This window comes from Chiloscyllium plagiosum, chromosome 35 (genome assembly GCF_004010195.1).
Source record: "Chiloscyllium plagiosum isolate BGI_BamShark_2017 chromosome 35, ASM401019v2, whole genome shotgun sequence".
Classification (NCBI taxonomy): Eukaryota; Metazoa; Chordata; class Chondrichthyes; order Orectolobiformes; family Hemiscylliidae; genus Chiloscyllium; species Chiloscyllium plagiosum.
The window spans coordinates 9,545,604-9,556,993 of record NC_057744.1 but is presented as its reverse complement, the minus strand read 5'-3'; the positions used below and the strand labels follow the sequence as shown (position 1 = coordinate 9,556,993).

General features: G+C 43.5%; 1 protein-coding gene across 5 annotated transcripts in view; it reads right to left on the bottom strand.

The window, feature by feature from the left end:
• sidt2 (SID1 transmembrane family, member 2) overlaps positions 1-11,390 on the bottom strand; it is a 92,529-nt gene that overhangs the window by 76,591 nt on the left and 4,548 nt on the right. For all 5 annotated transcript variants that reach the window (XM_043676617.1, XM_043676620.1, XM_043676618.1 and 2 more), the window contains exon 2: positions 8,141-8,262. In XM_043676617.1, the coding sequence (XP_043532552.1) occupies positions 8,141-8,262 (122 nt within the window). The remainder of the gene's footprint in view (positions 1-8,140; positions 8,263-11,390) is intronic.

Genomic DNA, 11,390 nt, shown 5'->3' with positions numbered 1-11,390 from the left:
TCACACAGAGGATGGTACGTGTATGGAATGAGCTGCCAGAGGATGTGGTGGAGGCTGGTACAATTGCAACATTTAAGAGGCATTTGGATGGGTATATGAATAGGCAGGGTTTGGAGGGATATGGGCCGGGTGCTGGCAGGTGGGACTAGATTGGGTTGGGATATCTGGTCGGCATGGATGGGTTGGACGGGTCGGCATGGACGGCATTGAAGGGTCTGTTTCCATGCTGTATATCTCTATGACTCTATAACTTGAGTCATTTTCCAGTCAACAACTCAACAAGATCACTCCTTATACTGATCACAGAAGCATAGACTTAACTGCAAATCCAGTCCTCAAAATCCCTGAAAAGGCAATTTTAAAAATGAAATTGCCTCTTACTAGAAGAGAAAGAAATTACCCCAAGTAAATCAGCTCCACCAGAAACACCTTGAAGTCTATAATGAAAAGGTGAGAACCAGTAGTAAGGTCAAATGTCTTGACGCATAGCTTTGGAAATTAAAACACAACTAGGCTATTTTTGTTACACCTTCCCATTACAAATATCCCCAAAACTAGGAGTATGAATTTGACCAATTCTATCACTCTGAACCACTTAATTTGAGAATCAGTTAACCTGGTAAGGGAATACTTTACACTTGTGCATTAGCCCTCTCTGCAAAGGCTGCCTAATCATGAGGAAAATGAGAAATTGGAAGGAGAGAATGGAAAGCACAGGGATGAGAGACAGTTACAGTTGAGGAAACAGGTCTTTAAGAGGTTAAGTGGTAAGACAGAAAGTGGTTTAGGAAGAGTTGCAGAGGAAAGGCATATGGTAACTGATATGTCTCAGGCTAATAATTAGCAGAGGAGACGGGTTATGATCCCATGCTCTGTGTAGGAAACCTGCCTCATTGGGATTACATTGTCAGAAAATTGTAGACAGTGTTCCCACAATCCCAATATTTGTTCCCAGTTGAGGCGGCTTCGTATTAGGAGCATATACTCATACATTTGCCCCACCGATTACTGTATATTTAATTTAAATCCTAGATAAAAACGCACAGCGAAGAATTGTGACAAAGCATACAAGTTTATCAGAATTCTATTCATTGGTTTAAACATCACCCAGGCAAAAGAGAGTCCTGCAGATGCTGGAGATCAGAGTCAATATTAGAGTGGTGCTGGAAAAGCACAGTAGGTCAGGCAGCATCCGAGGAGCAGGAAAATCGACATTTCGGGCAAAGCCCTTCATTTTCTGCTTTTCCTGCTCCTCGGACTCTGCCTGACCTGCTGTGCTTTTCCAGCACCACTCTAATCTTAAACATCTCCCACTCTATTCCTGGCACACAGTGGTTGCAGTGTGCACTGAATACAACAGACACTGTGGCAACTTGTCAAAGCACCTTCAGCAGAACTTCCCCAACCCCATCTAAAATCACGGGGTGGAAGGCGTATGAATCATAGATTCCCCTACAGGATGGAAACAGGCCCTTCGGCCCAACAAGTCCACACCAACCCTCCAAAGAGTAACCCACCCATTTCCCCCTGACTAATGCACCTAACACCATGGGCAATTTAGCATGGCCAATTCACCTGACCTGCACATCTTTGGACTGTGGGAGGAAACCGGAGCACCCGGAGGAAACCCACGCAGACACGGGGAGAATGTGCAAACTCCACACAGACAATCGGCTGAGGCTGGAATCAAACCTGGGTCCCTGGCGCTGTGAGGCAGCAGTGCTAACCACTGAGCTACTGTACCACCACACTACAGTGCGGAAACAGGCCCTTCGGCCCAACAAGTCCACACCGATCCACTGAAGATTAATCCACCCAGACCCATTCCCCTACCCTATACTTTACCCCTAACTAATGAACGCAACCTACACATCCCTGAACACCATGGGCAATTTAGCATGGCCAATTAAATTAACCTGCACATCTTTGGATTGTGGGAGGAATCCAGAGCACCAGGAGGAAAGCCACATAGATACGAAGAGAATGTGCAAACTCCACACAGACATTCGCCCGAGGTTGTAATCAAACTCAGGTTCCTGGTGATGTGAGGCAGCAGTGCTAACCACTGAGCCACCATGCCACCCATGGGCACACTATTGTCTCCAACCTACCCTCCAAACCACACACCACCCTGACTTGGGCATATATTGGGCATTCCTTCATGGTCACTGGGTCAAAATCCAGGGACTCTCTCCCTAACAATGATGTGGGTGTACCCACACCACATGGACCACAGCAGTTCAAGAAGGCTCATTACTACCTCCTTAGGGGTAGGTAAAGATTGATAATTAATGCTATTCTTGCTAGTGGCACCCGTATCCCCAGAAATGAACCATAAAAAAAAACAACAGGTATGTGCGGCAAAAATAGCCTGGCTGAGATTCAGTTTCCAAAATTCTGCAGCAAGAAATTCGACCCAGCTCTTGGATCTCGACTCTTTATCATCCACATCAAGCTGTTACACAAAACCATGACACAGTTGATTCATCACCTTGAAGTCATTTCTTTCTGTCCTCGTAGAAGCCAATTTCTTTTTTTTATATAATTGACTACTTTGGGGTTTCTATTTGAATCTAAAAAAAACAAAACTTGTTTAAAGAACCAGAATTATTGCATCTTAATGTTCTTTGAAAATATGATCAAACAAATTATTAACTACATAAAAATCATATTTCTTAATGAAATTTTCCAGTACTTAGATCAGAACTATAATATATATTTATTTCTGGAAGGGTTTATGATCTTATTCAGCAATCTTTATTGGTGTTTCAAAATGGCAAATTTTCATTGACAGAGCAAAGTTTATTTTTATTAGATATGGGCATCACTGGCAGGTCCAACATTTGTTGCTCATCCCTAATTGCTCTCAAGAAGGTGGTGGTCAGTTGGCATTCCTTTTGCTTTCACGAAACAGAACATCATGCGCACAACGTTAATCTAACTCAATGAACAAAGAGATCATCAGCAAAAGTCAATATCTACTTGTAGTGTTTTGTGATCACCTCCCGGTGGAATAAAGCCAGATGATGATGTATGTATGCCACCCATTCAATAAGTATCCATGGAGTCACAGCTACTGTAAACATTACACTGTCTGATTCCATGTGTAAACCTGCAGATTGTGTAGGGTCACGCTCCCAGGAGTTATTAGACACAGCACCATTGCACAAACATTAACTGCAAACTTGGTCAGAACAATGTGTTTTTTTCTCAGCTGGAGGTCAATTTCTCGATGGTGTTAATAACTGATAAATAAGAAGGAACCTATCATCTGTTTTACAGCCAATGATTACCACAAACAGACACACACATATACACAGCAATTGGTCAATCTGCTTGGGTGGGGATTTAGTATCACTCATTATACAAAACACTTTTGACAGCATAAACCTTCTTAGTACTACACTGAATCATCAGTCTGGACTGTTTTAGATTAAAGTGCCTGAAACGTGGAATAGGTGTGAATTGCAGTCTTCTGATAGAGACAATAGTGTTACCAATGACAATCTAACAACTAAAAATATCTTATTATTATTTTCCTTGAATATGCTGAGTCAAGGTGGAATATGTTAGCACATAGACTTATTGAAAGGTGGAGCAGACTAGATGGGCTGAATGGCCTACTCTAGCTCTCACCTCTCATGTCCTTATATTATCATTCAATTGTTCATGTATGACTGAGGACAATAGCTATAAGACCAAAAGAAACAGGAACGGAAGGAAGCTCTTCGGCTCAAGCCTGCTCTGCTAATCGATAGGTCATGGCTGGTCCGACATTCGTGGCCAGTTTCCTGCCCTTTCCCCAGAAACCTTGATTCCCTGAATGATCAACAAATGATTTATCTCAGCTTTAAACATAGCCAAGGAGTCTGCTCCCACAGCTCTCTGTAGCAAGGAGTTCTAAAGACTCATAACCCTCTGAGAGAAGAAATTACTCCTCATCTCCATCTTAGAATGGCACCCCTTTATTCTGAGACTATGCCCTCTCGTCCTAGACTCACCCATGAGGAGAAAGTATCCTCTCAGTATTTACCCTGTCAAGCCCCTTAAGAGTCCTTTATGTTTCAACAAGATCACCTCTCATTCTTCCATCAAATACCATCCACTATGCAACATTTAATTGCAACAAAAGTCACTGAATAGGAACAGGATTTCCCCTCCTATCTCTGATGGGAGTTAATGGTCAATGGTTTCACCATTGCAGCTCACCAGGACAAATTTAGCTGACTCATGCTTTCACCACCGATTCAGGAAAATTGTGGGTTCAAATCTTTAACACAAAGCTTGGAATGTTATTTCAGTGCAAAGTCATTAAGTTATACAGCACGGAAACAGACCCTTCGATCCAGCCAACCAAGTTTACCAAATTAAACCAGTCCCACGCGCCTGTGTTTGGACCATATTCCTCTAAACCTTTCCTATCCAAAACCTAAACAAACGTTTTTTAAATGTTGTCACTGTACCTGCATCTAACACTTCCTCTGGAAGTTCATTCCACACACAAACCAACCTCTGTGTGACAACGTTGTCCATCAGGTCCCTTTTAAAAATTTCACCTCTCACTTAAAAATGTGCTCCCTAGTTTTGAACACTCCCATCCTAGAGAAAAGACCTTTAGAGAGTTTTGAGAAGATTTGTAATTCAGGTTGTGGTTTGAGATGTAGGTTTGCTTGCTGAATTGGAAGGTTCGTTTTCAGACGTTTTGTCACCATACTAGGTAACATAATCAGTGAGCCTCCAAATGAAGCACTGGTGGTATAGCCCACTTTCTACTTATGGGTGTGGGTTTCCTTGGGTTGGTTATATCATTTCCTGTGTGATGTCATTTCCTGCTCTTTTCCTCAGGAGGGGTGATAAATGGGATCCAAGTCAATGTGTTTGTTGATTGTGTTCCGGTTGGAATGCCATGCTTCTAGGAATTCTCATGCATATCTCTGTTTGGCTTGTCCTAGAATGAATGTGTTGTCCCAGTTGAAGTGGTGTTCTTTCTTATCCTGGCTAAGGAAACACTGACCACACTATTAGAAGAACCAAACACCAAGCACCACCAACTTCATCAGAAAGGATAATATTGTCAAGCTAGTGGACCTATGCCTTACCACCCACTTCACCTTCAACAACAACAACAAAATCTGCAGATAAACCAACGGAACGCCCATGGGATCTCCAATATCAGGGTTCTTAGCAGAGGCAGTAATGCAGAGACTCGAACAAACAGCTCTGCCAACCAACCATCCAAGCCAAACTTTGGGACCGCTACTCAGCTGACACCTTTGTCATCACTAAACAAAACAAGTTAGAGGAAACCTTCAAGACCATCAATAATACCCTTACTGGTGTAAACCTCACTAAAGAGGAGGGAAACAACAACAAACTGCCATTCCTAGATGTCACAGTACAGCGAACAACCAAACCAGCATCTACAGGAAAACAACACGTACAGACCAAATATTGAACTACAGAAGCAATCATCCCAACATCCACAAATAAAGCTGCATAAGAACATCATTTCAACGAGTCACCGCACACTGCAGCACAGAGGAACTATGAAGAGCAGAGGAAAATCACATATACTGTGTATTCAAAAGGAATGGGTACCCAAATGAACATAGTCTGCTGATTTCTCAGTAACAAACCCAAACAAGCAGACAAAACACATCCAGAAACCTTAGCCACTCTCCCCTACATCAAAGACATCTCGGAAATGAATGCCAGATGACTCAGATCTCTTGGCATCATGGTAGCCCACAAACCCACCAACACACTAAAACAGCAACTAATGAATTTGAAAGACCCTAAACAGACAACAAGCAAAACTAATGCCATTTACAAAATACCATATAACGAACACTACATTGGACAGTCAGCAAACTTGTCACCAGGATATATGAACATCAACTAGCCACAAAAAGACATGAGCCACTCTCACTAGTATCCTTACATACAGAGGAGGAAGGACACCACTTCGACTGGGACAACACATCCATCCTAGGACAAGCCAAACTGAGACACGCATGAGAATTCCTAGAAGCATGGCATTCCAACCAGAACACTATCAATAAACACATTGACTTGGATCCCATTTATCACCCCCCTGAGGAAAAGAACAGGAAATGATATCATCACAGGAAATGACATCCCCAACCCAAGGAAACCCTAACACATAAATAGAAAGTGGGCTATAATCACCAGTAATCCAGAGGCTCACTGATGATGTTACCTACTATGTTGATGAAACGTCTGAAAATGAACCTTCCAGCTTAGCGAACAAACCTACATCCAGAAAAGACCTTATTCCTTCCACCATCAAAATAAATCATTTTGCTATTCACGTTACTGTTCGTGCTATCTTGCTATGGATTCAATTCAAATTATTCATTGCCTATTACTGATATTGAGAGAACATGATAGGATTCTAAATGACTTTTTCCACTGGTTTATAGCCAAGAAAAGTTTGCTTTTATATAACATCGTATCCTCTCCTCAGGACATTCTAATTTGCTTTGCACCCAATGATTCTTTAGGAACAGTGGTCATTTTTGTTCTGTCAGTAAATATGTGAAAGAAAAACCAATTTGTGATCAGAATGATCCCAAAATCAACAAGGATAAGAATGGTGATATCTGTTGACAGATAGGTTTCAGTGAAGGGTGCTGGGAGAAACTCCCAATTCCTTGTTAAATAGGTCTGATAAACTTTTCACACCAACATGAGACAGGGGTAGAGGGCTTCAGGCTAGCACTCATCCAAAAGAAGGAATTAGCAATAATGTGACACCTTTCCAATATTCCATTTAAAATGTCCTTCTACAGGATGTATTAAAATCCTGGGCCAAGTCCCTGTGATGTGTGAACTTTGGCTCAGATGGTAGAGCATCCCTCAGTCAGAAAGCTGTGGGTTTGATCCCCGTTCTGAGGAACTAAGCTCCTCAGCTAGACTGCAGCTTCAGTGTAGAGCTGAGAGAATGTTGCATTGTCAGAGGTACTGACTTTTTGATGAGCCATTAAGACTAGACCCATCTGTCCTCTCAATGCATGTAAAAGATCCCAAGGTACTAAGAAGGACAGGGTCCTAGTCTCTGCACTCAGAAGGAATATGTGAAGGGCTTTTGCCCGAAACGTCGATTTCGAAGCTCCTTGGATGCTGCCTGAACTGCTGTGCTCTTCCAGCATCACTAATCCAGAATCTGGTTTCCAGCATCTGCTGTCATTGTTTTTACCCAGGAATATGTTTAAGCCTTGTGCCTTTTTTGAATTACCCAAGTGTTTGGAGAATCTATCATTCCCCATTGCTTTCGCCATAGCAATGCCTCAGCCAATCAGTTGCCTTGGCACTAATCAACACTGTCTTCTTTTGTGGTATAATTTGTTGTGACCATTTGAAATTTAACATTCTCGTGGATGTCCTGAGGAATGCAAAATGGAAAAACTTTGCCATTATGACTCTTTTTTAGCAAGAACCAAGAATAGGAGTCTTCTCCTGGTATGTTACTAGAGATGAATCACTGAATCACAGGCTGCTTATTCAAGTACATAGGTTGTAGATCACAGTATTAGGTCTGTGCTTACATTCCTCCTATACACAAGCCTCCCCCCAACCTCTTCATCTATTATGAGCAATATAACTTCCTAGTCTTTTCTGCATCATGTACTTACCTAGTTCCTTCTTAAATCCAATGCATTAATCAACACAACCATTCCTTGTAGTCACAAATTCCATTCTAACCATTCTGACCTCAATTTGATAGTGTTATGGTCACATTTACTGGTACCAGCTTTTCATTGCTTTTGTTTTGTTGTTGAGCTAATTTCAGGTCAATTCTCACTCTTTGGATTACTATCCAGTTGTAGGAGTTAGCTGGGTGCAAGCTAGCAAACCGGGTGCATTTTCTACACTACTAAAGTGACCTCAGTTGGACAATTACTTAATTGGCTGCAAAACACTTTAGGACATCCAGATGTTGTGATGGGCACTATATAAATGCAAGTATTGAGTGGGAGACTGGAGAGACATTTTTAGTGAGTCTGAGGTGCCACTTAAGAAACAGTAGGAAGGAGATACTGGGGTTTCAAGCAACAACGGGCTCCTCGTACTAGCAGCTGGGAGTTGTGTGATGATCTGAAGGTCTTGTGATACTCACAGCCCCCTGAGGATCAATGGCACCTGGAAGGAGAGCACTGCTTTCTGTTGTCGGATGACAAACAACACCGGGTTTTTGGACTGCTCGGAGAGAACATTCACATGGACGCGGACCCCCTCTGTCTGCAGAAAGAACAGAAAACAATTAATTCAAATAGTTAGGCAGAAATATTCCTACTATAGGGTGGAAGGTTTATGTGCAACACTGCATCCATCACAACGCTGAGGACCCGGGCTCAATTCCAGCATCGGGTGACTGTCTGTGTGGAGTTTGCACATTCTCCCAGTGTCTGTGTGGGTTTCCTTCGAGTGCTCCGGTTTCTTCCCACAATCCAAAAGATGTGCAGATCAGGTGAATTGGCTACGCTAATTTGCCCATAGTGTTAGGTGCATTAGGGAAATGAGTCTGGGTGGGTTACTCTTCGGAGGGTCGGTGTGGACTTGTTGGGCTGAAGGGCTTGTTTCCACACTGTAGGGAACCTAATCTAAACACACTTTCTCACCTTTATAGAAACCAGGAGCAGAAGTAGACCATTCCATGATGACTGGTCCTTTATCTCAATATCATATTCCTGCTTTTTCCATTTGCCTCCTGATGCCTTCAAAATCTAGAAAACTGATCTCCTTCAAAACTTTCCACAGAACCTAAGACCTCTGTTCAGGAAATGCTGATCCGTTTTAACAACGCAAAGTCTAAAAAAGGAGCAGGACGTTCTTCCTCAATGGAGTGACTGTCCATGAGGCTGAAACAGTACCTGCACTCACAGAACTGGCCACAGCAAGACAGGCTGCACCAGGAGTCCGGAGCGCGGAGCAGGGTGGGGTGTTTGGCGAGAACCTGGAGTCCAGAGTAGGTGGTGGGGAAGAGGCCTGCACTGGGAGTGAGGGAGGGAGGTTTGCACTGGTAGTGAGGGTGAAGCCTGGAGCAGGATGAGGCCTACCTCAGGATCGAAGTATCCAGTCTCTGTTTGCCCGTTTTGTGCATTATATTTTCATTTTTAAAAATTCAAAATCTGAAGAACTTTTCTAAAATCACACTTCCTGTGGTGCCATCTTTGAGACTTTCCATTGATTACCAATGATATTGGCTTCTCAGAGATCAAAGGGGCAACTTTTTTAAATGCAGAGGGTGGTACGTGTATGGAATGAGCTGCCAGAGGATGTGGTGGAGACTGGTACAATTGCAACATTTAAAAGGCATCTAGATGGGTATATGAATAGGAAGGGTTTAGAGGGATATGGGCCAGGTGTTGGAAGGTGGAACTAGATTGGGTAGGGATATCTGGTCGGCATGGATGGGTTGGACTGAAGGGTCTGTTTCCGTGCTGTAAATCTCTATGACTCTTAGTGCAAAGTAACTACATGCACAACCTACGGGTGATGGTTATACGAATCACAGCCTTTTCTCAATGCTAATCTCAATCATTTGCATAGCTAACGTTCAAATGCATTTCTTCAGCTTAATGCAGCCATTTGGATTTTTTCAAACAATCAACTGGATTCTGACCATCCGCTGACTATTATCAGAATTTCTCCAGAGCCGTTATGAGAGTTTGTCAAAGAAATACAAATTAGGAGTGGGAGTAGGCCATTCAGCCTCTGACCTGCTCAGGAACGAATATCTGAACAAGTGGTGAAAATTCACAGATGGAGCAACTGATGCATAACAGCTCATTGAGTCTGTGTCTCTGTGAAGATATCTAATCAGCCCCATTCCCCTGTTTCCCTGTCAGTTTATTTCCCTCAAATGCCCATCTAATCTTCCACAAGCACACGGGGAGAAAGTTTAAAATCAATTTAAGCAGAAATTGAGAGAAATAAAACAGAAAAGTCAAATCTGAAAGACCACTGGAAATGAGACAACTCATTCAAAAATGGCTCTCCACTCTCCAGGCAAAAATATAGAAAAAGTAACAATGGAGCACACACATGATCGCCCTGCTACAAACCTTGTCACCTGCCCTCTTTGGTGCTTATCTCTGCTCCATGAAGAGGAGAAACTCACCCTGATCTATGTGGTACAGATTATTCAATAACCGAACTGAAATAAAGACTTGCATTGATAAAGTGCTTTTCACAGCCACTGGACATCCCAAATCACTTTGCAGCCAAAGCGGTATTCTGTTTGTGATGTGTAGACATGATTGTGCTGCAGAAAAACAAGGCACTAATGTGTGCACAGAGAGCAATACGAAAACCAATCAACCACTTGCCAACCAATCAGTGCTCTCCTCTCACAGACTATAAAAGTTGTTTTCCCTTTACATTGGCAATTCTTGCAAATTGCCCTGACGAATGCAAGACAAAACGCTTTAAGAAAATGCATCTTGTTTCAGCAACACAGTTAATTACCTGGATGAGTGCAGTCCCACCAAAACTCAAAAAGCTTGACATCAGCCCCATTCCAGGTCCTAGATCCCGGCCCTGCCATGTGTTCACCATTCCCCCAGACCTCTTCCTTGCAGAGGACAAATGTTTAGTCCTCATCAAAGGCCTCACTTTTATCCCTTTATACTCAATAGATTAATGAGTGCAACACACTGCGACCTTGAATGTTTCTTCCGCCACCTCCGCCTCCGGGCCTACTTTTTCAACCAAGACACCAGCCCTCCCAGCAAGGACCCCTTCTCCCACCTCCAACACAACCATCCACCTGGACACCCCGTGCCATCCTGTTACTTGCCCTTGACCTCTTCATTTCAAACTGCCACTGTGACATTGACCACCTCAACCTGTTTACTGCCATCCCCCACTCCAATCTCCTGTACTCGCAATGTGCAGCCCTCCACTCCCTCTGCTCCAACCCCAACCTCACCATCAAACCAGCGGACAGGGGGGAGGGGGGCGCAGTAGTAGTGTGGCGCACTGATCTCTGCACTGCTGAAGCCAGGTGCCAACCCGCAGACATCTCCTCCTACTGCCTCCTTGATCATGACCCCACCTCCCATCACCAAACCATCATCTCCCAGACCATCCACAACCTCATCACCTCTGGTGATCTCCCACTCTTAGCCTCCAACCTCATTGTCTGTGAACCCCCAACTGCCCCGATTCTACCTCCTATTGAACATTCACAAACCTGACTGCCCCGGTCAACCCATTGTCTCAGCCTGCGCCTTTCCCACTGAACTCATCTTTTCCTACCTCGACACCGTCCTGTTCCCCCTTAGCCCAGGAAGTCCCCACCTACTTTCGTGACACCACCCATGCTCTTCACTTCCTCCAAGATTTTTATTTCCCTGGCCCCCAAC